This window comes from Grus americana, chromosome 3 (assembly GCF_028858705.1).
Source record: "Grus americana isolate bGruAme1 chromosome 3, bGruAme1.mat, whole genome shotgun sequence".
NCBI classification, from domain to species: Eukaryota; Metazoa; Chordata; class Aves; order Gruiformes; family Gruidae; genus Grus; species Grus americana.
In genome coordinates, this window is record NC_072854.1 from 106,998,907 (window position 1) to 107,025,238 (window position 26,332).

At 45.0% G+C, this 26,332-nt stretch overlaps 1 protein-coding gene and 1 long non-coding RNA gene across 4 annotated transcripts in view; one reads left to right on the top strand and one right to left on the bottom strand.

Moving 5' to 3' along the window:
- The first annotated feature begins 983 nt into the window (after positions 1–983).
- On the top strand, positions 984–19,978 carry PSEN2 (presenilin 2). 2 transcript variants are annotated; one of them, XM_054820843.1, is made up of 11 exons: positions 984–1,062; positions 6,566–6,763; positions 7,457–7,686; positions 8,668–8,809; positions 9,704–9,771; positions 10,576–10,796; positions 11,616–11,714; positions 13,498–13,575; positions 15,250–15,369; positions 15,706–15,824; positions 17,496–19,978. In XM_054820843.1, exons 2-11 carry the CDS (start codon positions 6,620–6,622, stop codon positions 17,649–17,651), a joined length of 1,377 nt encoding a protein of 458 aa, XP_054676818.1. In that variant the 5' UTR covers positions 984–1,062; positions 6,566–6,619; the 3' UTR covers positions 17,652–19,978. The 2 variants fall into 2 exon arrangements, with proteins under 2 accessions (XP_054676818.1, XP_054676819.1); XM_054820844.1 differs by lacking the exon at positions 984–1,062 and adding an exon at positions 5,594–5,609.
- Positions 4,630–26,332, bottom strand: part of LOC129204616 (uncharacterized) — a 28,001-nt gene continuing 6,298 nt past the window's right edge. For both annotated transcript variants that reach the window (XR_008576439.1, XR_008576441.1), the window contains exons 3-4: positions 21,880–21,940; positions 4,630–6,605 (exon numbers count right to left, since the gene is read on the bottom strand). This is a non-coding gene — a long non-coding RNA (uncharacterized LOC129204616). The remainder of the gene's footprint in view (positions 6,606–21,879; positions 21,941–26,332) is intronic.

The following is a 26,332-nucleotide window of genomic DNA, read 5'->3' on the forward strand; positions in this document are numbered from 1 at the left end:
ATAAAACACAGGGAACAGAGGCACAGGAGTGGTTTGTGTGCTGACTGAAAAACAGTTTCATCTGTCTGCAGGATTATCTTGCTTACTATCATGCTAGATTTTTTTTTAATTTTAAACAAAAAGGCTTACACTCTGAAAATACAAACTTCTCACACCCATAGCAAATAATGTGAAAATGTGTGTAGTTTTCATTTATTCACCCCTCTGATCTATAAACTGAGCAGAGGTTGGGCACAACTCCAGAAAAACCCTCATTCTTTTGCCATTTCCAGCGGTTTCTCTACTCCTCCATGCTTCCCCCTGACCTTTTTATTTCAATCAGGATCTGCGCACTTGCCCAGCTTTCCCATTTACTGAAGGCCATAGATAAGCATTTAAATGCCTTAAAACCACTGGTGGCTCTGTTAGCTACAAGGTCTTTAAAAACGTTATGTTATGGGTGTAAAGCCAGGCGTTTTCAAACAATTAATTTAAAATTGTCTTTCACTGCATAATAAACTTCATGCATCCAGCCGTGAGGATGCAGTCAGGAAGCTCGAGGGGAAGCTTTACCAGAGCGCTCACTCCCGTTACCTGTACACTCAGTGTCTCCACAGAGCCACTCATGGCTGCGCCTGGCCACTGAACGGCAGCCGGCAGGAGAGAGCCCCAGCCGAGCTGAGCCGTCAGTTTCCCTCTCTACCGCTGAAGGGAGAAGCCCGCACCTGATTCCGGCTCCCGCTTGCGGTAGCCACGAGTGCCGCCTCTCGGGCCAGCTGCGGCCCACAGTGGCTCCTTAGAGCCGAGAGCTCTGGGCACCGCCCACAATGGCGGCCCAGGCACCGCCTCACAAACTGCCTCACCGCTAGAGGGAGAGGGTGGAAAGAGCCGCCTTTCTATTGGCCGACCCTCTTCCCACCCTTCTCTCCCATTGGAGAAAAGTGGCTAGTAGGCGGGTGCATTCGCCGAGCGACAGTCTCTGCAACAAATTGGCGGGCGTGCTCGTTCCCCCAGCCAGCGCTGTGGCCAGAGTGCGCCGGATCCAATGGGAGCGGAGCGGAGCCTGTGCCCTGTCGGGAGCAGGTAAACAGCGGCGGCTGCCCAGGCTGCCACGGCGGGGCTGGGTGCCGGCTTTGACCCTGCCGGGCTGCGGGCTCTGGCTGCCCTCCTGATGGGCTGGGCTGGGCTGGGCTCTGGCCGGAGTTCGCTCGGGGTCGCCGCGCCGCTGGAGCTGTGCGAGGCCCTTCCACTCCACGCCGGGGCCCGGCACAGAGGCTGGGGGGCGGGGGAAGGAGGAGGAGGAGGTGGAGGTCCGGGCAGCTTTGCTGGCTCGTTCTGGTGAAAGTTTGTATATATATATATATATATATATGTGTGTGTACATACATGTATATTTTTATACATATGCATATTCTATGTAAATTATATTTTTATGTATGTGTGCATATGTATGTGTAAAATATATGCGTATGTATATATTGCATCCCGGCCTGCAAGCCAGGGTCACTGGGAAGCGCTGCTGGCACACCCTCATCGGCAGCCTCACCCCCACGCGTTAGAAGGGGCAGCTGGGGAAAACGCCTGCACGGGGGCAAGGTCTCCTTCAGGCCTCCTGCGAGGTCTCTGACTGGCAGCGAGGATTTTTGGTGGTGTAGGTTTTGTTTTGTTGGGGTTTTTTCCCCCAAGTGCCTGTTGTCTCTCTCTCTCTGCCAGCTGGTGTGGGGGTGGCTGGGCTGTCCACACGCTCGGACGGACAGGGAAGCTGAGCCAGCCCCACAGCCCCGTGGGTGCAGGCGCGGTGCCCGCCAGCGGCAGGCCCCGGGCTGCCCCCAGGCGCTCGGGTCGGGTGGGAGCCCAGCCCCAGTGCGGGTGTCCTTGGGTGTCCCCCCTGTGTCACCTCCAGCACCGGCTGGCTCGGATGTCCCCGGCAGGATTAGGGCCAACGCAAGTAGCCGCTCCTGTGCGTGAGGTCTGAGCCAGGCTTTGAGGTTTTACTGGTGTAAGTAGGTCTGCGGGGCTGTGGCGCCTTTATGCTTCAGTGAGAAGTTGACTGCTAGTGTATTTGGACTTAATGCTGGCAAAATAATCCTTCTTGGGGAGGGTCTGATTTCAGCAAAATAACCCTTTGGGGCTATGTGGTGTGCCTTTCCTGTGAGGCAAAAGAAAGCAGTGCTAGTTTGCCTATGTTGGCATGCCCTAAAGAGGAGAGAGAGGGCTACAAATCTCTACAACTTCCCATAGTAGCTCATGTTCTGTTATTTTTTTGCATTCTGGGGCTGAAAGTGAACAGCATTTGCAAGGTCTCTTGACCACTGAGTCGGTGTGTTCCAAGATTCCTGTCATTTTAGCAGCGTGCATGTTCTGGCTTTATTGGCAGGAACCTGGAAATCTTTTCTCCTAATTTTGGCCCCACTGCTTAAGATTTCTTAAAAGTTTTGTCTTCCTCTTTGTGTTTACCAACAGCAGTGATTACTATGCTGAAACTTAGGAGAACATCAGGCTGTCAGTGTCAGCCCAAAGCTTTCTTGTGATCCAAATATAGCAAAGGAAAACTAATTCTCTTCATCTAATTGCCATCAAAGAGAACAATATGTATAAGGAGAAATTTTAACTCTCAAGTGGATTATTAAGTATTCTGCTAGCCTACAGCAGCTGTTCTGTGCTGTATGTTGTACTGGTATTATTTGTGATGGATGAAATGCAAAGCAAAGGATTTAGGTTTGTTTGCAGCACGGTGATGTTGCAGCATGAAATTAAAAGGCAAACCGAGACTAGATCCTAACGTTAGTGTGAATTGGCCCAGTTTCATCAAAATCCACAAAGCTGATTTATCACAGTTGAGGAGAGAGGTCCCTTGCACGAAGGACGTGCGGCAAGAGAAAAACAGTGAGTACTGCTTTCCTGCAGGCTTCACAAGACTGCTATAAAGCAGGAGTCCTTGTATTCCCACCTCAGCTGCTCCATTACAAGAAGCACACACTACTGACCTAGATTTTTGTCCCCTTTCATTTTTGCTGTATGATTTTGAGAGTCTGGTCTCTTGGCTCTTAAACGTCATATGATTTTTGAATGGGACCTGATGGTTTGAATCCATCCACAGAGGAAAAGAGGAAAACTTTGCCTGACACCCTGCAACCTGCTGGGTCAATTTGATGATAGTGTGGCACATGTTGTTCATCTCTTTTGTTTACTGATTCAGTAGACCGTGCTCTGTAGCCTTCTGTGAATATAGATACAGCTTGCGTTTCCCCCCCACCCTGAAAACTCTTCCTGTTGCTATAGCCAGAAAGCAAGTGTGCTTGTCTCAGCTCTCCATGCTCTCCTTTGCTGAACTGTCCTCCCCCCTTTTCAGCTCAGCCTAGGAGAACACAGTCAGTATGCACCGATGTATTTGATGTCATGTGCATGAGTAGGAAAGAAGATTCCTGTGCTTTCCATTATGGGGTATCCAGCATCCTAGGGAGGCAAAAATCATCTCTGGGAGGTCCCTTCCCTTAGTTTAACCAGTGAAATGGTATCAGAAAGCAGTGTGGCTTTTAACATCCCTTTCTTGGTTACCCAGTGCTCTGTGGCTCCCTTTCCGTTTGGCAAGCAAGCCCCTGGGGCAGAGACTCTCTCTTCTTTCCCTCTGCTCGGCCCAAAGGGTATGTGGGTGTGACAGTGACCAGGCTGATGCTTCCTCCCCTGAAGAACAGACTACTTAAATGAAAGCTCTCTTTGGCAGCCAGCACAGCCTCGGTGTCTGTTCAGAGTGCAGCTGTGATGAATAAATAGTAGCATTAGACGAACTCCCTGCTGGGTCTGTGGTGGGGCAGAGGGGAAGGCCAGTGTTCCTGCCTCCATGAGCTGTATGTTAAAGACACCTGCTTGGCTAAGAGCTGCGCTGCTGTAGGTGTTGCAGACCTGAGGTGAGAGTGGGTTGGTTGTCCGGGAGCAAGCAGAGAGCTTGTCACCATAAGGCTCGACCCGAATGGAAGGGGAAAGGCCCAGCGCTCCCTTTTCCTCCTGCAGGCACTGGCACCAGGGCTGCTCACATAGCCAGCCTGGGAGATGGTCCTGCTGGAACCTGGCTCTGTGAAAGCGAAGGAAAACAAGTGTCCATTGTCTTTTTTGAAAAGAGGTAGACAGCTGATGATCACCTGGTGTTGGCACCAGAGATACTGAGGGTGGTGGGACCACCCCTTTGGCAGGACCACATATTTAGGTCAGTTTAGGGCAGTTGTGAATACAGTGCCTGAGGATTTGTTGAGGGCTGGTTGCCACAGGAGCTCCTGTAAAATCCTGGATGCTTTGGGGTCTGTTTGTGTCAGCCCTCACTGAAACCAGAGCTTTGTAAAGCTGTATTCAGGTCTGAGTCTGCCTGCTGACCAGAAGTATTCTTGCATCTCTGCATTCCTCCACATCCTTGTTGAAGGAGAATAGCAGAAAATGCCCAGTTTAAAAACAGCTGTATTACAACATGAGATTCTTTTTCCATGTAATCGTGGAGGTTACTAATCAAGCAATTAGTACTGTGGTTTTGCTATCGGTTAACTCTTCCAGTGGGCACAACTAGGGTGTTGAAAGTAGGCTAATTGCCTGGCCCTTCTAAATCCTCTGCAGAATTGCTGCGTTCATCTAGCAAAAATTGTTTTGCAGTTTCTTAAATACTGAGAGAAAAAGTTCTTTAATATTCTCATTGGGTTGTTAAAACCTAATATTGGTCCCAGACTATCAGAGAGTAGATCTTTATTTCTTCCCTGGTCTGATATGGGCAGAAGGATTTGAGAGTTACTTAAATTCCATGGGTTGCAGATCCTATGGCATGGATAACTTCACCTGTTCACAGATCCAGAAGTATGTCATGATTGATTGACTTTATGTACCCGACTTCTTTGAAGAAGCCCTAAATCCTATAACTGAAACAGAATCTGGGGCCTCAACTATAAATTACGAGCCCCCACATATTCAGTTGGAAGAGTGTGTTAAGCACCCGGAGTGGAAATTTTGGGTTCTGTAAGAAGTAAGCACACAAATGCAGGTGTTGGCTGTCTTGCTCAGTAAGAATGCAGTTTTACCATGAAGCTCACCAGCTTGGCTTGAGGGTTACCCCTTTGTTTCCCATAACTGTACTACTTTTATCACTAAAAGAGGAACAAAATGATATGAAAAGGCTTGAAGAGAAGGCAGGGGAGGAGCAGATGTCTGAAAAATGTTTCACTTGGGCAGATGGAGTTGACATTTTAAAATTTCTTGAAGATGCCAGATGTGTTGAGGAGGTTGTGAAAGAAAGGGTAATCTCCCACTTCTCCTTCTTTTCTTCCCCCAAAGTGGATTTCAATTTCTTTAGCGAGAAGCAAGAAAAGCTCACAGATCTTCAAAGTATCCACTCTGACCTCTCAAGCTGGCTGACAGTGTACTGGTTGGACTGTGAATGCATGATTCAGATTTAAGTGACTGTGTCCAAGTCACATGGCTTCTTCAGCTTCCTCTTCTGCATTGTATGCATTTCCTGAGACACACAGGCTTTTTCTCGCAAGATACTTGGGTAAAATACTGCAGAGGAGAGGAGGTGTTCTTGTAGATATTACAGCTTTACAGTGCATTAGAGGTCTGGTTTTGCTCATGGACAGGTGGCTGAGAATCAAAAGGTGACTGAATTATCTTTATTTACTCCAGTTGCTTTGTTAAGATGACTTAATAAAGGCTAAAAGGAATTTTCCTACCACCTGCCTTTAGACCTTCCTGAAATCCTGGCTTTAAGGCTGTTTTGCAGTATCCAGGGCAGCGCACCTCTTCTCTCTGGTGTCTAGAAAGAAGAGCTCTTCCTTTCCTCTCTGCACTGTGCCATTGCTCTGCTTGTTTTTCTGCACAGCAGTAGGTGGAAAGAGGCCAAATGTTTTTAGCCGCCACTTCTGTACTCCAAGTTGTTGCCCATCCAAGTGGCTTTGCTTTTAATCACAAAGCAACATAAGGGAAAAAAAAAAAGTGGCTCACCTAAGGAGACGGGTCTTTCCTTTTCTACACAAACCTGCTGTTGTCCATCGGCAAAGAGAAGAACTGCTTACGAAATTCATCTGGTTAATAAACAGTCGTAACAGGGAAGACAGCATGTAACTCCTGGTTGGTGGCTTATGTAAAGCCAAGGCTCCGGGTTACTAAGAAACTTCGGCTACCTGCCGATGCTTGTGGGACTGTTGTGTAAGAGCTGAGCTCTCAGCTTTCTAACAGGCAGCCAACATTTGAGGTGAAGCTTTGTCTGGCCCATGCAAAACAAACACTAAGCACTGAGAAACCTCCTTTGTGAAGGTCAAGGTGTACTAATGGGAGAGGGAAAATAGAGGCAACTGGGAAAGCTGTGGCAAAGAAAAAGTATTAAATTGCTTCAGCATTTTGCTGTTCTCCCTGACCGCAAAAGTCACTGTGACTTCCACTGAACGGATTGTCATGCCTGGGGTGACAGCAGGCTAAAACAGCTGTTAGGAGGAGATGGAGTTACACATGGTGCTGTCACCTCCCTGCTGAAATTGTGTCTCTTCAGACGTCCAGTTGTTTGCACTGCGGTGTTCACTGTTTCTCTTTCCTTCTGCTCTGCTTGTCCCCTCAGCCTTTGAGTAGTGCTTGGCCGTGCCTCTCCTGAGTGCTCCCTGGGAAAGCAATAATGATCACATTCATGAACAACTCGGACAGCGAGGAGGAGCCCTGCAATGAGAGAACATCCCTGATGTCTGCAGAGAGCCCTCCAGTACCCTCCTACCAGGACGGCCTGCAGCCCTCAGAAGCAGGGGAAGTGCAGGCACATAGGGTAGGTATTTGTCCTTCCTGGGGAGCGAAGAAATGGGGTGTGATGATAGATGTAGTCCTGCTACCCTTCCAGCCCTCCCAGCAGACTGGCTTCTAGCATTGGCTTTGGCCAGTGTTGTTTCTCTGGTGTCACTCTCTCAGCCAGCAGCTATTCCTATTTCCTCCACTGTGACTTTCGCTCCTTTTTATCTCTGTATATACTCCTCCCTTTTCCTTCCCTTTGGTAGAGATACGGGCTTTTAATCAGGACCTGATGCACATATGACTCTTGCAGGATATCCTTTTCAGACTTCTTGTTTTGCCAGAAACCCTTTGTCTGCTCTGATCAAATGCAGCAAACATTACAACAGAATCTAGTCCTGCTGCCAGCGAAGCAGCGGGGTAAAGCAAGCACAGCATTGCTGTGGGAGGAGGAATTGATGAAGCTTATCCCACTTCAGATGGCCTTTTTTCTCAGTTCTGTGCACCTTGCCCTTCGTGTGCATGTGTCCATCTGTGTATTTGCACTTGAAGAGGCCCTTAGATATTAATGGTTTTGGTTTAAAAACTTTGTTGCAGCCCATTTGTAATGGAATTTCTGATTGTATTGTTCAGTTAGTACCTTCCTATTAGGAACAGTTTGAAATATTGTGGATTGAAGATTTGAACACAAAGAAAAGAAATGTCTTACATATTTGCTAATGTTTCTTTTCAGAAGAGGCGAACAGGTAGCAGCCGTAGCCCTAACAACATCGCTGATGGGAATATGTCTGACTCGGGTGTTCCAGTGAGAGAAGGCACCTTGGAAAATGAAGAGGAGGAACTGACTCTGAAATATGGAGCAAAGCATGTAATCATGCTCTTTGTGCCTGTCACCCTTTGTATGATTGTTGTCGTCGCCACCATAAAGTCAGTGCGCTTCTATACGGAGAAAAACGGGCAGCTGTAAGTGGGGTCTTCAAAACAGCCTCTGAGTACACGGGATCCTTAGCTTTACACATACGTTCCACGCACACGTGTCTGTGTACGCAGAGTGCTTCCTTGGCAGGTTGGGAGAACCTTTACGCAGCTAAAGGTAGCTGTGTAAGCGTACAAAGATGTTACTAAAGTATGCTCTGTTCATCTGTGTAAGTTTTTCCATACTTGCATTATACTGATTCGTTAGCACTGTTGTCAGGGCACCCTAAGCGAAGCCTGTGAGCAGTGTAATAACGAAGTTGCTTCATACTGCAGCATAAAAGGCCCAGGCTGAACTCCTAGTCTCTTCACCCACTAGCTGGCAGCAGTCAGGGAATAGCATGTTCATTTGGATGAGTGTCTCATTTCCTGATGACATTTCTGGTTCCTGAAGACTCACGGTGTGGAGTAATTCCATCCAGCTCTTGCTGACTGTGTCTGAGCGCGCTCCTGGGGCTCTAACTGCACTTCACACAGCGGGTGGAGAAATGGGGACTGTGGTCCCTTGAACTGAACCACAGGAAACAAAATGAGAAGGGGGGTGCGGGGTGATGAGAAGGGATAAAAGAGTCCAACACTCTCCTACCAAGTGTGGAAAGAAAGGGTCCCCCCCTTTCAGGACAGCACCTGGGATGCATCCTTGTAATTATCATGGAGAGGGTCCAGAGCATGCAATAAAAATTCGTGGCCTAGAGAGAATTTACTAAACTTACTCATTTATACTCTGTGTCTTTTTCTTAGAGCTCTGCCAGCCACAGTTTCTCTGAAGGAATGTGCTTTTGATAGAGACCACTAATCTTTAGTTGATAATTAACTGGAGCCCAGCTCCTTCAGAGGCTACATCTCACGTTTGCTGTCCTTGGCAGTCATACCTCCCTTTCTTTCCCACACGCAGGTCTGGTTTTATCTTGGGGCAGTTAGTTAGAAGAGAATATATGTACTTTATCTGGCTTTTGCTTTATCCTGCAGGATCTACACCCCTTTCAGTGAGGATACCCCATCTGTAGGCCAGCGTCTCTTGAACTCAGTGTTGAACACCATCATAATGATCAGCGTCATCGTTGTAATGACCGTGTTTCTAGTTCTGCTCTATAAATATCGCTGCTACAAGGTAAAGTGTTCATGCCAGAGCCTTTTCCACCTATACGCTGTGAACTTAAGTTCAAGTGGGGCTTGTGTGTCAGTGAGAAATACAGGCACTGCACTGGCAAGTCCACATCTTAGTCATCGCAAGAATCATATTGTACAGAAGCCTTTGCCAGCAGTGGTAGAGCTGTGCCCCCGAATACGCTTTGCTGTTATTTTGTCACTAATGGTAGGCTTAAAAACGAGGCCTGCTACTTTGTGTTAGTCAGGTCTGAGTCTTCTCCATCTGATCAAAATGTTTTGTGGTTTGTACTTATGGACTGTGTTGTACCATTTACTGTGAATGCCTTCTCTGAAGAAGTTTCAGAGAAGCTTTGTGGGAACTGGTATTCTTCCTGCCTGCAGGGGCTCTGGTGGAAGGGAACAAGGCTTGGAGGGAAAGGCACGTTCAGGTTTTGTGGTGCCCAGGGAGCTGTTCTATGTGGTACCAGCCCAGCATTTGAGCACTGGCCATTGCTGCCTATTAAACTTGGCCCTGTGATGGATTTATTGTACAACCTTGGGCAAACCCCCTCCTCCTCCCCACCACACAGAGAGAAGGTGCTTACCTGTCTAAGCTAGGAGCCAGTATGGATAGCCATGGAAGTGGATAGGAAAGAGACTAAAAAAACCCAACCAGACCAACAAGAACAAACACCAAGGGATGGAATATAAAATGAAAGAGTTGGGGAGAACTGGGAGCAACTGGCTGCCCCTCCTCCCTCACTGGCAGTGGGGAAGGGCAGGGTCTTTGGAAACTGGAGGAGGAGCGCAGGAGACTGCTGGACAATAGGAAGCTCTGTCAGTAGTGCATGCAGCACTGCGACCTGCACGAGGGGTAACAGCCCCTTCAATCACTATCTCTTCTTGCCCTTGATAGTTCATCCATGGCTGGCTGATCCTGTCCTCTTTGATGCTGCTCTTCCTCTTTACCTACATATATCTCGGGTAAGTGGGAATGGTGCAGGTAACCTGCCTCTCCGCAGAAAATGCCCAACTTGAACAAGGAAAGGAATGTCTCCCCTTCTCCAAATGGAGGTTTAAAAATCGTGAGAATGAGATAGCTTTCTTTTTTCAAAAATGGAGAATGAGGTCTTTAATAGGCAATACCTGATTTTACAGTCCCTACTCTACAAAAATCACTGGGAAGTAATACCAGGAACATGAAATGAACAGGCTGAACCTTGTGGTACAGAGGCCCTGAATTATATGTTGAGAAGCAGGTGGAAAGGAACTTTACGTGCTGAGTTCGTGCTCTGATTTGCCTTGCCTTCTTCTCAGACTACTTCAAGCTTGTTCCCTTAGCTCCCAGGTTGGATAGAGCCAAACTTCTAACCTGCTAGTGACACTTTTAAAACTTTGCTACTCTTCTTTAACAGTGAGCATAATACATTTGGTGAGGTGACTCTTATGTCACTTATTGTCTGCAGCAAAGTAGTTGTGTAGCCACAGGCCTATGTTCAGTTAAGACTTGAAATCCCACCTGCTCAAACCCTTGGAATCGCTGTTGACCTCAGGACTAAGGCAGTATGGTGCTTGTCCATGCACACAGCATGTCCATCTCCTGCAGAGGACCAGAGAGCAAAGAGCAGCAACTGGCCACAAGGCAGCTTCCTCTTTGAGGATGAAAGCTGCTTCTATCCTACTTCTTCCTGGTGTAGTAGGAGGCTTGTTTGTTTAACTACAGCTAGTAGGATGCTTTGTGTGTCAGTTGCTTTTATTGCTCGGCTAAATCTTCTTGTTGTATTCCAGTGAAGTACTGAAGACGTACAACGTGGCCATGGATTACCCCACTCTGTTCTTAGTCATCTGGAATTTTGGAGCTGTTGGAATGATTTGCATACACTGGAAAGGACCCTTGCAGCTCCAGCAAGCATATCTCATTATGATCAGTGCCCTGATGGCACTCGTTTTCATTAAATATCTACCTGAGTGGTCAGCTTGGGTGATTCTAGGTGCAATCTCCATCTATGGTAAGTCTGGGTTGTGACTCTCAAGGTGTGGCTTATGGAGAGGTTACTCTGAGGCAATCTCAGGACTCTGTATGTCATTCAAAAAACACCTTTATGGTGCCAACAGCTTTAGAAAGAGGCAGATGGGCAATGAAGTTGACTCCCTGGCTTGTGTCTTGCTAACTTGTTCATGTAGGTACTGTAGTCCTACCGTGTCTTTCAAAGTGGAACACCAAGTCAGGGAAGTACTGAACCGCATCTAACTGCATGGTAGGGGTGGTTGGATTTTTATCAGTAGCAACCTGATAGTCTTGCACGTTTTGTTTATCAAGAGATGGTGGATTTTTGGTATGAGTGAAAAGTTTCAAGAGAACCTGCAGAACAAGAGGTAGCCAGGAGCTCTGACGGGGGAGAGAGGGTAGGCACAGAGGAACTGGACCAAAGGCCTTCATTCATGTGAAACAGCATATGTAGCAATGGATCATGGAACGTGAACAAAGTACCGCCCAGTCCTCCTTTAAATTTAACACCTCTGTGTAATGCTGTTATCTACCTTCAAATAAATAATGTGGTAGTCTCAGGAGGCTTTTTATAGGATTAGCACAATGAAAACTCTTATTATTACATTAAGTCGTGGGGATGGTATTTGGAGTGAACAATGCCTTCAGGGATACAAGAACAGCTAAAGTTAGGCAAAATGGCAGAAACTGCCATTCAGGAAATCATCCAGTTAATATTGATAGATGGAATTTTGAGGGGAGAATAGCTTTTTAAAGATAAAGAATGTCAAATATGCATGATAGTTTGAGATGAGATTGTCTGGCCCTTTTCTCTTTGCAGATCTGATGGCTGTTCTCTGTCCCAAGGGGCCACTGAGAATGCTGGTAGAAACTGCACAGGAGAGAAATGAGCCCATTTTTCCTGCATTAATATATTCCTGTGAGTAAGATTAGAATGTTAATGTTTTTAGCCAGATTAAACTTGCAATCTATTTCTGCATCAAACCAAAGAGCACTATTTTAGTTACTTCCTTGCCCTAAGATTGGCGTGTGTTTACATTCTGGAACAGACCACTTGTGGAAGGCCGTGTTTATCAGTTTACAATGGTGCTAACTCTAATTAGCCAATGGAAGCCCACATTTGTCTTGTGAAGCTGAGATGTTCACAAGTAGATTTATACTTTCGTCAATACAGTGCAGAACATGCCCCTTTGTTCTGCATGCAAAAACCTGTGTTAGATAGACAGTAGTGTTTGCAAAGTTCTGTGGTTAGATGATGCTCACTCAATACACTTATTCCTTGTGCATACGCTTCATAGACACACTTTAAACGTGTGATGAGGTTCCATTCTTCCTGTAGCCCCTTCTTGCTCTGTGCGCTGTACAGGCTGTGCTTGGAACATATTTGCTTTCTTGATGGCTGTGTGGCTGCTCGCTTTGTAAAGGGGAGGTATTGCTCTGCAAACAAAATCAAGTCATCTCTTCCCTGGCTTTCTTGGGCTGTTTAACTATGACGGTGCTGGTGCCCTTATCCACAAAGGTATCTATGTGCTTAAGATTAAGATAGTTGTAAGGCAGGCAATTCGTGGGGGACCTGGTGCTTCATGGACCTCAGTGACTTTTTCATTACATCACTTGTAAGATGAATGAGTATTTCCAAATGTTGAGTAGTAAGTCGAGGATGCCTACAACCCGATTTTTTTTTTTTCTTTTTCCAAGCATTTAATGTTATAGAAATGCTTTTATATGTTCCAAGCAGAGCTTCTGTTGGCTTCTGCTGACCTCCCTTTTACTGGACAATCTGTTATACTGACCTGAGACAATCTAGATGAAGTCTCTCACATGTTCTAGTTAACAAACAAGAGTTTATGTAAAGGAGAATTTAATTCAACAAATACTAAATACTGAACAAAAAGTTCTTGTGCAGAACATTAGTGTCTCCATTGCAAGACCACATTCTGTGGCTCCCTCTAGATGCAAAAACATCACCCTGGCTGAGCTTGTAGTGGAAAAGCAGGCACCATGTTTGCCTTGCCTTATTTTGTTTAGTTTAGTTTCTATAAAAACAGGAAGACTGATGCCCGCTTAAATAAACAGCTGATTTGAGTTCCCTTCCACTGATTTCAGAATGGTTTGTATTCCTTTTTAATTTAGGGATCAATCTCAAGAATAAACCTCCAAACATCCTTCAGTTATTCTTGGAACCAAAACAGAAATAGCCAGTATTTTGACAGGAAAGAACCAAAACAAATAGGCAGAGAGAAAGCTGGCACTCTGACAACTCCTGCATATCCCTCGCTTGTGTGCTTTACCTTTAGCAGAACATGAGGAGTGAGCTGTGTAAGTTAACCTCTGGTTACCTTTCGTACTACCATCGTTTCCTGGGCAATTGTTTTCTTTGAAGAGAAGAGCCAGAAACCAGAAAGAAAACAGAGGAGATGACCCTAGTTCTGGATTTTTGCTTTCTTTAGCCTACAGAGAAGACTGTACTGGCTTTTAGTTGTTTGTGCTCTGGGACTTTCTTAAAAACTGAATGGATGCACCACCTTCATTTTTTCCCACCTTGCCTTCAAAGTGCCTAGGGAAACCAACCAAGAGTGAGTGCTTTAAAAGCATTTACAGGGGCAAGGGTTTGTGTTTTTAGGGACAGATAAATACTTAGCTCCCCTGAGCTATAGTGACTGATGTTTTACGCAACTGATTATTTTCTCTCTCTCTTCTAGCTGCTATGATGTGGACAGTTGGAATGGCAAAGCCAGACACAGCAGCAAGAGGACCAAGTCAGCAGACATGGGATGCAGGTTTGCTTGCATGTCACTCTTCTATACAGAGCACTGTCTCATGGAAATAATGTGTATGTTTGAGACTGCAAATAAATGTAAGCCCCTGAATCCTGATGGATGCATTTTTTTTCAATGTTGTTATATTAGTTGCAGAACTTGGTGATGTTCTGAAACCTGCTGTTAGGACTGGCAGCAAAGATGACCAGACAATGATGTAGGAAGCTCCAGTATTCAGGCTGCCTTTATTTAAAACAAACAATAAACCAACAGAAATGTTGTCCAACACACATCTTCAGATGTACTGAAGTCAAAACTGAAAGTGGGCTACTGGGGAGTTTATATTTTTACTAGCTGGTGATGATAAATTACAAGATACACTCATAAATATAATGCCGATGAGCTGGTGAACTTAAATGTGTTGCAGCACGTTGCATTCAGGCCACTGCCGTGGAGCAGACATGCTTCTACCTAGCTGTACGTGCAATATAGCTTACCTTGCCAAAGAAAATGAACGTCTTTACATTTACCCTTGGGTAAAGGCTTATGTTTGGGCAGTTACACAACAGTAGGTGATGTGTTCCGAGTTTACATTCTAGCTGGTGCTGTGGGAATTTTTGTGCCTTTGCTTTTATCTTCCTGAAATGCAAGTTAAACTGCAATTTTGAAGGCGACTGAGGAAAATCTGACTTGTGGTGTAGGGAGGATTACCCATCTGGTCCTGTTGCACTCAGAGATGACAGTACCTTTTTACGTTAAAGCAATAAATGTATACTAAGGCTTAATAACTGAACGTGCTGCTTATTTCAGGATAAAGCAGATGACATATTAACAAACCACAGAAACACAATCCTGCTTTGAAACTGGGCACAGAGCAGGAGCAAACTACAAGCTGAGGCATACAGAATGCCACTGTGGAAGCTCTGTGTCCCAGATCACAGTCTGCTTGCATCTGCAGCAGCAGTGTCCTGTCAGACTGACGTGGACTGGAAAGTTCGTATGCACGCTTCTGAAAAATAGGAACTGTCAAATAAAGTAGTGCATCACAGACTGACTGCTTCCAAAAGCACTACTGAGGGCTCTGTTAGATGTGTTTAACCAGGAAAAAAAAAATCAAATCTGTGAACAACAAAGTGTGTCCATTTACTACGTGTGAACACCCAGCCCCAACATCAATGTGATTCAGGGCAGAACTTTTCTCATAAATGGCAGTCCTCTTAGTCATCCATTTTTGTCATACTACCAGTTAGGGAACACCTGAGCACCTCCACCCCAAAGATACAGGATCCCATACTTTGTGGGATTCCAAACAATGCGGGAGTGAGTATTAAGTTTACTTGGTTTTACTTGTCGTTCTAGCCTGTGCAGAGCAACGCTTAGTTCTGCGTAAGTACTCACTTGTTAAAGCCATTGAACTCCTGGGTAGCTGCCAAAGGAGCTGTGAACATGTACCCTTCTGACTGTTTCAAATAATTACACATGTGTTTTCCTCAAAGCCACTAAATGTCTCTGCTTGAACTGGTCCTGATGATCACACCTCCAAGAAACAAAAGGCTTACCCATTCCAGAGAAACTTTACAGAAGTGTGGATTTCATAAATTAAAACAGGTTATAAATGTAACTACCTGTTTCTTTTCTTTTTCTTTTTTTTTTTTTTTTGTCTGCTTTTCCTGTCCTGTTTTTTGTGGAACCAAGCTGAAGATGGGAGAGAGGACCACAGGAGCCCTTCACATACAGACTCTCAGATGTCGGAGACAAGGAGTCCTGTTCCAACCCGCCCCATCACTTCTTTTGAGGAGCTTGAGGAGGAGGAAAGTAAGGGAGGCTTCATACCTTGTTTTCAGTGTAGTCACAGTCAGTGCCTGACATTTTTACTCATTGTGGTTAACACTCTGTTACCCATTTTGGCCTAATCACAGCTAATTTGAAGAGTTGCTACTTGTTGAACAACAAAGATCTTGAGTCTGACTCTATTACTTCTTGCTGCTGCAGTATCTGTTCTGGGATTGTGGTTCCACTGACATCTCTTGGCTATGCAGACAATTTAAGCAGGAACCTTCACCTGCTTCCCAGGGGACAAGAATTTCTTCAGGAGGAAGTTGAACAGGAGGAGCAGAAGTAACACTTGTTTTCTTTTTCCACTTCTCTCAGGGGGTGTGAAGCTGGGCCTTGGAGACTTCATATTTTACAGTGTGCTTGTTGGGAAAGCAGCTGCCACAGCTAGTGGAGACTGGAATACTACGCTGGCCTGCTTTGTAGCCATTCTCATAGTAAGTGAGCAAGCTTTTAAAAACTCCATTACAGCCTGTTCAGCACAGCGGTGTTGCTACAAGTACCGGCAGCCGAGCACTGCTAAATCTCTGCAGGTAACATGCTGGGTGTTTAGGAGAAAGCACCAGTGGATGTTCCAGCCCAGTGCTCTGTCTATACAGCCAGGCTTTGAACAGCTGCTGGGAGAAACTCAATGATACAGGCTGGAAGGGAGGATTCCTCAGAGCAGAGCCAAGCATGGAGATGGTGGGGGTGAAACAGCCCCAGGGAAAAGAGTTACGGCTGAACTGTTAGTGTGTTTGCTTCAGGGTTAAAGATTGGGGACTTCTGTCAGCCACAGGAGTCGATATTATGAACTCCACATTGATTAGCAAGTGTAGTTGAAAAGGTTAACTCCCTTTTGCTAAGGAGAATGGCTAAAGAAGAGGATGAAGACCTATCTTGTTCTTGTGTTCACACTGGAAAAAACAGGAAGGAAGGAGACTTAAAAATCCATGGAAATTATCAGTAGAAGCAGATGACAATCATACTGTAACTGCTAAATTGGTCCTGCCAGGTCTAATGACCGCACGCTGTTGAGCTTTCACTTAGGAACTTGCTGTTTACGCCAGTATCTTCATGGAAATTAACCAGGAGGGCAACGGCAGGAGTTTTAGAAGGTATAAGAAAATGAATTATCCCATCCTTCTTGGGCCTCCATTTCCCCACTTGGATCCCAAGGGTAGTGAAAGACAGTGACTTTCACTTGTGAAGATCATGGATCAAAAAGGATGAGAACTAGAAATGAGCTAACTTAAATAAAGTGTGTTGAGTGTAGCTTTCCTACCTCACAGGTCAGAGAAACCTACCGGATCACCTGGTTCCATATCCTGGGGTCCAGCACAGGATCCCTTCGCTGGGGGAATGCTCTCTCTTGGCTGTCTGTGAGGCCAAATGCTCTATTCTGTTTCTTTTACTGTCCTGTTAAAATTTTTGGAGCCTAGTGTTTCTGAAGTTTTGTCATCGTGGAGGAATTAAAAAGGGGTCAGATGAGAGAAGGAATCCATACCTAAATGCAGTTAGCGATACTGTCTACCCAAAATGTACGAACACTTTCACATGTGCTCCAAAAAAACAGATCTTGGCCTGCTATCCAGATAAAACCAGAATTCACCTATCATAGTAAGCAATCCAGTCAAAAGAACAGCAGTGGATATTTTGTTTGGGTGGTTTGTTCTTTTTTTCCCCAAGAGACCTTGAAAATTGGGAAGGTGCTAGAAGTACATGCCACTGTGTGTTACTCCTCCAGTGAAACTCCTTATCTGTGCAGTTCACCAGGATTTGAGTGCTTTTATCTGCTGGATCAGTACTTCATACATAATGGTGTAGAACAAAATGTAAAATAATCTGTAAATACCTTAACTTCTCGGTGTCAGCTGTATGTCAGCACTAGCTGTTTATAGCACTTTCTCAGCAGGGAGCTGTGCTCAAGATTGCTGAAGAAAATACCTGGCCAGCTTGCGTGAAAGATGAAGATGCGGGCAAATGGACCTCATGCCACTGTTAGCTCAGGCAGGCTTCAATTGCTGTGCAGCATGGATAGCTTATTATTCATATATTAGCTTGTTGATGACAGATACATTTCTGGGCTTCTTACTATATCTCCTTGTGTTTTTTATTCTCTCTGGCAGGGTTTATGCTTAACTCTTTTATTACTGGCTGTTTTTAAGAAAGCACTGCCTGCCCTTCCCATCTCCATCACCTTTGGCTTGGTCTTCTACTTCTCAACAGACAACCTCGTGCGACCGTTCATGGACACCCTGGCGTCCCACCAGCTGTACATTTAGAAGAAGTGGGAGTTAGAGGATTCTTTTTAAAGTTTTGCTGTGAAGTATGGTACGCTGTTTGGAATAAGTCATAAAGTTTTACACTTAGTGCCATATATTTGTAAGGAAACACTAACTCTGTGATGATGTGTACTAAAAATCTAATAGTTACATGTTGAACTAAGATTTTTCACAGGACTCTTGGACTCCAGTGAAAAGCCTGCCTCATTGCTGATGTCAGAGTGTTACTTTTATGTTACCTGGCTGTTGTGAGCACGGAAACCTTTATGTAGCATGGGACACTGGAGAGGTGCAGGGTCTGATCTGTGCTTCCAGAAGCTAAGGTGTCTTAGCTCTGGAATTGTAGTCAAGTTTAACTGTATTCTAGAATTGCTAACACTTCACGCTTTTCAAAAGTGTTGTGCAAACGTGCGGTGCAAATAAGTTGTACTTGTAATCAGAAAAGCACAGCAGTCGGCACGCACAGAACAGCAGTTGTGAGCATTGGAGAAGTGAGGCTGAACTTCATGAGCTGGCCTCTGTGCACGCAACTTCTGTTGCAATTGCCACAAATGCCTATTTATTCTGACCTTAGTGAGACATAGTGAGCCATGACTGATCTAGACAGGATGTCCGTGGTGGAACGTTTAAACATCAAGCTTCTGGTTCTGAGCGCATCCACTACCTGAAAGCAGGGCTGCCCGTGACACTGCATCAGATCCTCAGTGTGGGAAGACCGATACTTTTTCCTGTCTCCTCCCAGCATTTTATCTTTTTGGAAATCTTTTTCTGGGTCCATACTACAATCCTCAAATTACCGTAAGGTGGAAATTACTGCACAATTCCAGTAAATCAGTTGACCTGTAACTTCTTGTATTTCTGGTCTCATTTCTGTGCACTGTTGTAACCATTCCAAAAAGAGGATTTACCTTCCTTTTATGAAGAGGTCCTCTTACACTGATTAAGACTAGGTTTACCTGGTTTTTAGTACTGTTTAAAGATTTTTTTATTACAAACTTTATAATAGCGATTTAATGTCAAAGGAACTCTTTTGGAAATAGCCTGTTATAGTTTGTATCAAAATATGGGAGGTGCAAACTTTAATGTGCTGTTACATTACTCTACATAGGGCACTACTAATACTAGGAGTATTTACACACCCTCAAGTGAGTTCATTAAAAAAAAAAAAAATCACAGTGCTTGTCGCCAGTAAAAAATACAGGTCTGACTGAACCTTACTGTTTTCTCCACCTTTTAAAATCATTTTATTTCTACTCCAAGAGTCAGTTTTTTAGAAATAGCCAAGTTCTGTGATTTTTTTTTTCTTTTTACTTGAGTAACTATTACACAGACAAGCTGTGTTTTCTTTGACAGCTGATCAATGTCAATGTTTCAAAATGTAACATTATGCAAGGTTTTGTGAATGCAATGTCATTGAGAATTTAATCTCTGAAAATACTTTTTAGATAAGGCTTTGAACTACGCATTTTTAAGGTAGTGCTTTTTCCAATAGACTTGTTCAAGCTAATCTACTTTGATATTTAACAAGGACATCACACAGGTGATTCAAACAAATTTTTAAAAAGCGTGAAAGGGTTTTTACAAGTTGTGTGTGTCTCAGTTTGGACAAGTAAGTAATTCTTGCTCTCTTTGTTTAGTTTTCTGTCCTCATTTCTTACATTTGCAATGTTTGGACTTAACAGCTGCAGAGAGAGTTAATTATTACTAAAACGTATTTCCTTTGGAAACTTAAATCACTAGAGCTCTGTCTGCTGATTTTTTTTAAGGTTTATGTGAGAGTTGGGTTTTCTTTTTGTTTTCTTGTTTTTGTTTTAAAAGTGAAACAGTTACGGGGCCAAATCAGAATACAGTCACTTGCAAATGTGATTTTACTTTTTGCATTGCATGGTGTAGAGAGGATGTGAAATATCTGTATGCACTAGAAGAAAAATCCTGCTTGGTTTAACAGGGTTGTAGCATATTGTTAGAAACAATTTATTTCTATGAAAGGAGAGTTGATATTTGAAGGAAACTGAGGGGGTACCTTCAAATATTGAACGATCACTACTGGGGCTGGTGGTTTTCTGCAGATTTGTGCTTGCCAAAGATTGGCCTTCCACTGAGCAATTCTGCATAACTTATAAAAATTGTAATTTAAAAGGTAACTGAGCAACAGATTCTGTCAGTGCAACAAAATGTATTGTCCTGGTGAGTGATAGGAGTATATCATGTATATACTGGAGTGGTTTTACTTGTGTAAAAGTTCATATGTATTTACTACAAATATATATATTCACTGTGTGTGTTTATGTATGTATATACACACATACACACAAGTTTTAAAGCGATATTGAGTGATTTCTCATCTCATTGGACATTTTCACCTGCGCATAAGGTGAAGTTTTGTTCGTGATGTTAACATTGTGCAGCATGGCCTAAGATGTAAAAATGGAGAGGGCAGGATTTACTCTACTCCCTAGTTGGCTACTACATGAGATACTGACTCAGTGACCTGGCCACCTGGATGAGCAAAGCATTTGTCTGTCTACTATTTTCATTCCTTGTCTTCAACTTGCTGAACTGCAGTCTCTTTCACCTTGAAGAAATCTCAATACTCCCACCGATGCACATCCCTGAAAAAGCACAGCTGCCAGGTAGGCTGGGGTGACACTCGTCTTGATGCAGGTGTCACTCAGCAGCCTGAAGTCCTATGGGAGGGGCCATGTGTTGGCATTTTCCTACATGATCCCTGTCAGACCCACGCCTCCTCTCCTGTCTAACTGCATCTAGTCTCAAATGTGGCTTGGGCATATCTCTAGCATGTAAGACTGAAGCCAAGTCCGTGAACAAAAATGTAGTGGTAAGCCTGACTAATGAAATCCAAGCTTTTAATTGCTGGGAGATATGCGGCCTCCCTGCAGTATTTAGTGCCTTTGTTAGGAGCATGTGCAATTCAACAAGTTTGTCATTGTCACCTTCTGACCACGCAGCTGCTGCTTGTGCTTATTGCTGTGTTTCCTCTTGCCACTTTGTTGTTGCTTTTGGTTTCGACTGTTTTGAGGTTGTTTTGTTTGAAGTGTCTACTGTGCATCAAAGACTGGAGATGCATTCTGCCCACAGTGAGCGTGCAAGAAGCAGCACAGTCATAAAGAATGTACAAGAAACGGGACGCTCCTTGCACAACCATGCAGTGCTTCCACGGCAGCTCTCATCGGATACTCAAGGTCTCATTCATAAAACCTAACTTTAGGCTTTTAAGGAAAGTCCCTCAGAAAGGAGTCAGTCTGTGCTAGAAATGCCATCTCCTCCTGGTTCAGAGAGAAAAGGACACATTTGCAATAGGAAGTGTCTCAGCAAGAGTTTTATAAACACTGCTGAAGCTGGGCCCACGTGCGTGAGTAGATGCAGCTGGGTCACAGCATGTCTGTCAGTCAGGAAAAGGAGCAGCAGTCTGCTCTCCCATGCCTCCTTTGCACCAGTTGCTAGTAAAGTCTCCTCCATGGGGCAATCGGATGAAGTTAGATGGACCATCTCTCTTTGAGTAAATGCACTCACTGACTGGACTCCAGCTCAAGGCCCGCTGTCCTTGTAAAACAAAGTATTTGGAGGTCTCCCTGCCACTCCCAAACCAGTAAATTTCTCTCCTTTGTTCTTGCTTTCCTAGGTTCTTCCAGTTAATCACACAGTGTGTTTGCGTTCCTCTTCCTTGTAACTCAAACTGTTGAATATACAGTTATTTTTGTTTATTGTTTCCCTCAGTCCCTGGTCTCCCTGTTTCTGCATTACAGAAGCTCCTTGGCAGCCACGGGAGGGCAGCAGGTCTGTATGGACAAGTACCAGCCATTTTAAAGTACTCTGCTGTGTGCCCCTTGTTTTTCAGTGAGGCTGAGGGCCCTGGAGTCTCCCTCGTGGCAGGGAGAAAGCAGGCACCGCACACCCCAGCATGGCTGCAGTTTTGACACAGCACAGGAGAGGCTTTGAGTGAGAGTGAGCTCACACTGTACCAGAATCCATTTTAGAATAGCTGGTTTCAACGTCATGCCATGTTCAGCACTGCAGCTCTGGGTGAGGTGCTGCTGTTACCTTCCATGCTCTGTTTTGTTTGGGTCCCCCATTATTTTTTTTAAAAGCATTCAGCCCTGGTTTCAATCCTACAAACCCCAAGCATAAGTCAGGGACTCCTCCAGACATTGCTAAATTAGATTTTCTTCTGAGCTTCTTCAGGAAGCAAAGGAATAATTATACTTACTGCTTTGTCATTCTTCCTCTCACTTGCAGCCTCCTGTTCTGTCCCAGCAGGTCTTGCTAATCTGGGGGGGGGAAAGCATCCTGTTGTCATTCCAGCTCCGGGGGAATTTGGGATCTAGCTAGATTATGCTGTCTGTGCCCTCAGGAGGACCAGGGACTATCTAGTTTTCTTGAACTCAGTTGTTTTATAAGAAAACAGCCTGGACAAATGTGGTATCTTTGCCAGAACTTCTACCACACTAGTCATGTGCTCCCTAACAAACTGTTGCATCCCTCGTTGAATTTATCCTTGCTTCTCCTGCCCCCAGTAAGGTAAAGTGATGTGAGCTGTTCCTATTCTACAAATGTGAAATGGAGCAAGAGTGAGAGAGTAAATGCTGGGTTTAAGCTTGGTTATGTAAGAAACATCTGCACACATCAGATCAGGGCATCAAACAGGATCACACAAGTCACTGTAGCTTCTTTGACATCTCCCCTTTGCTGCAGGTTTGCTATCACCCATCCTTTCCCACTTTAAATTCAAGACATTTGCCCTGAGCACTCAAGGAGTTAAGTGAATATGAACTGTTATCTTCTCCTTCGTACGACACATTTGTTTGACAGGTGCCCAAGAGCACAATTTGGGAGGTGTCAGTGCTCAGCACTATTTATGGCTCAATATTAAAAAGATATAAATAAATAGAGACTTTGAAGTGGAACTAGCTAAGCTCCTTGATATAGAAACCTGAGACAGGTACAGGGCCAAGTAGTTGGAATGGAAGTTTTCCAAAACTGGGAACTGTTTGAGTCCTATCAAATGCACCCTGAACTAAGTGACAGCTCCCGAGTCCAACTCAGGATTAGGTCTGTGCCGAAATAAATGGTGTGAAGCCTGGCACTCCTGAACTGCCTTGCAGGGCCTGAAGAATCAGAAGGGGGCAGAGTAAGAAAAGCATTGGGCCTATTTTCTCCTACATCATTGGTTTCTATGATTTCAGGGAGACCTTGCTCACCCCAGTATAAAATGGCAGTAGCTCCACAGCTAACTTGCATTTACGCAGAGTACGAACAATGTAAAAAAAGAGTGTGAGAGCAAGTGTGGAAAACTGATCCAACCTTTTAACTTACGCCATGCCATCTTCAATCTTTACAAAGTTAAACATTAGCAATTACCATTCTCCCTGACTTGGCAGAGCTGCCATCTATTTATGAAAGAACCTGAGTCTTCCTTCAAAACTGGTGTAAGGCAAGCAAGATCTCTGGAGCTGAAGGTAGGTGTTCAGGATTATTTTTAAAGCTAGCTATCCACAGCTTTGATATACCAACAGTCAGCAGCAATAGAAGACCAGTAGGGTAAACGATTATTCCAAGAGGAACCTCTTACTCCTTCATCATGTTGGACAACACATGCCCTCTCCAAATATGGCCTTTGTAATATTCTGGGAAGTTCAAACTGGAGCTATTTTTGTTCTCCAAATATTGTGCTAATAGTCTTCCAGCAATGTTACGTGTAGTTTCCAAGAGCCATGAAAACTATTTGACTGTCTTCTTCAATGACAAAAAAAAATAAAATAAAATCTGATTTCTGTCCCTATGTGATTTGGGTGGGCAAGCTAGGAACTGAAATGGCAAACATACTGAATGATTTCAGACAACTCATCATGCTGCCAATTCAAACTGTGGGTTGTGCAGAAAACTAATGGGGAATAGAAATCCAGCAAATGCATTTGGCTAGAGAGGCTGTGGCTGGTCAGCCTAGGGAAGAATACAAGGTTAAAAAAACCAAAACATGCCTGAGCCATGGCTTAGGTTTACAAAAGAGGAGTGGGGTGCTGCCTGTTATGGCTGGGCAGCTATAGCTTTAAAGACTGATTAAGGGGCCATAAAGCAATACCAAAGCACTTAGCATGTAAAGGGTTAGGTCACCTTCCTTGCTACCGTTGTGTGTGTGCATGCTTTTCAGTGCCATCAGGAAACAGGAGTGCTGCTGCAGAGAACAGGGACAACATACATCTTCCAGGAAAGGAACCATGTCTCCTACGCTGTGAAAGCAGGCCACCAGTTAAACTGAAGTAACAGTTGTCAAAGTCCATGGAGTGGATGGCACAGGATGTAGTCACTGTCCAGGCTTCATCATTAGATACTGTACTTAGTGGGATTGCTGTAGCAAAGGGACATATTGTGCTCCCACCCTGGGCTCCTCCAGGCTAGAAATCTTGGAAGTGTCTGGGAGTTGATGGGAGAGTGAACCTGCACTGCTGGTTCTTGGCACCGCTGTGCCTGAAGGCAAGCTCTTTTCCCTGTGCACAGCTACAGAGCATGCTGAAATTACTCTGCTGTGCAGTGTAAAGCACTTCTTTAGGAGTCAGGCTTCAAGAGCACAACAGAGCAGAAGAATGCTGTTAGCCCTATTTTACAGATAGGAGTTGAATAATTTGCTCAGGGTCAGATGAAGGTCTTAACCTGGATCTCTGGACCACCTCTTCATCAGTCATTCCTTCCAGAGGTTTGTATTAACTGCTGGTGTCTCCTCTAAGCCGTATTCAGATATGTGTCAGTAGGATGTTCTGCCACCTATCAATCTCTCTCTCCAGGTATGCAGACACAGATGTAGATACTAGAAGTCAGATTACGCAGTCCTTCTCAACTGACCTCAGGAACTGGATCGATGGCCACAGCAAAGCAGAAAAAGGGTCAGTCCGTATCCAAAGGCAGCAATAATTCTGCTTTCCTCCTACTGCTAGAAGTAAATTGTCGGGACTATCTGCGAATCACCTTCAGGCAAGTGGATGGAGCTTATGAGTTTGTCCGTTTGCCATACAGGCACTCAGAAAAACTCCACAGCTTTCCCTGCCTCACTCCCACACCTGGCTGCATGTTGGAACAGCGAGGCAAGAGGCCAGGAAGCCAGAACAAGGACCAGCTCTCAGGGCACTGAAAAAAACATGTTGTGTTGGGGACAATTCCAGCCTGGGGCAAGGTGGCTCACTGCTCTCCAGCGATGTGACACATGGCAACACCATGCCAAAAGCTGGGGGCAATGGCTGAGTTTGGCAGCACACTCCCCATTAGCCAGCAGAGCAACCTATGATCACTAGCGTTAATTCTTAATTCCAGTAAAGTGTTCAGAAATAGCTCTGTTTCTCTCATATTCTCTGGCTCTAGCTTGCCTTCCCATTTAGAACAACTCTACACAAACTGTTCCAGACAACCCTTCTGTCCTTTGTAAAAGGCTCTTTAGAGCGGCTAAATGCAGGCAAAGGACTGGCTTCTGTTTGCCTAGCTTCAAAATTAATTTGCCATGTTTACCCAGGGTGAATGGCTTTTCTAGTTATCATCTGTAAAGTGAATCCTGGCTGGAAGCTACACAGAACTGAGCCTTCCCACTATGCCTGTGCAGGATCGAATGCGGTACGTGTAATCAATCAGGTGGCAAGAGGAGAGGGCAAAGCACTCACCAAACTATGCAAGCAAATGCAATTTACAATGAGCAGAAACAACTGATCCATCTAGCCCAGAGATAAAGAATAACAACAGACTGAATAATGTTTAACCAAGTCTCACAGATCTGGGGAGAAACAGAAATACCGTATTCTTGAGGCACACGGATGCTAATCAGACTGCTGCACTCTTCAACTTCATTTCATCCAAAATGGCTTTGATACCCGTAAAAAGCACTGCTGCCCAACAGAATTTGAACAGGCAAGTGTGATATTGTGCATGTTTTGCTAAGGTGGGAGGGGCGAGGTGCCTGTCCTTGCCCTACACTGTCCCACACACTATCCAAAGACAAGGACTGGTATCACTTTCTTCCGTTCAGTGCTTCTATCTGTAGCCTCTCCACCTGGCACTGTCCTTCTCTCAACATACTGCACCCCCACAGGCTTGTCTCCAACTTTCCAAAGCACCCAGTACCCACTCGGCACCCATGTGGCAAAGTTTGGAGGGAGCTGTGGGTGGTATGAACCACAGCAGAGCACGGCGTGGTGGCATACGCCTGGTGTGCTGCACAACTTTTTGTGGCGATCCTCTGTTAGTGATGAACATGTTGGTAGCTGAGAAGAGAAATCCAGGCGGGCACCCTCTAAAATGCCTGAAGAGTAGACCTGCTACTTTTTCTCCAAATAATTATTAGAGATAATCCCAGTACTGGTGGGCCTGTGCCCACCTCCTATTAGAGTTTGGTCCTGTATAGTCAATGCCCTGGAGCTGTGTAGCATGGGCCACGGACACCCTGTCACGAGCCACTGAAGTCTGTTCTAAATAGACAATAGCAGGAGACAAGAAATGGTCGAGTCTTAAGCTTTGCTACCAATGCTGGCCTCCCAAGCCTTTGTTGGTCTCTTCCCTGCAGACCCATGGAGATAATAAATCACCTCTGTGGTGTGACAGCCTTCACCTTTCCTTCCCCAAAGCGGCCCCTCTCTGGGTGACATGGAACGGGTGAGCAGTGTGAGCAGGGGCACGGAGGCCCT

Coding starts and splice junctions, on each gene's coding strand:
- PSEN2 (XM_054820843.1), top strand. CDS start 6,620: ATGATCACATTCATGAACAACTCGGACAGCGAGGAGGAGCCCTGCAAT. Junction 11,715..13,497: donor TCCTGCATTAATATATTCCT/GTGAGTAAGATT, acceptor TCTCTCTTCTAG/CTGCTATGATGTGGACAGTT. Junction 13,576..15,249: donor TCAGCAGACATGGGATGCAG/GTTTGCTTGCAT, acceptor TGTGGAACCAAG/CTGAAGATGGGAGAGAGGAC.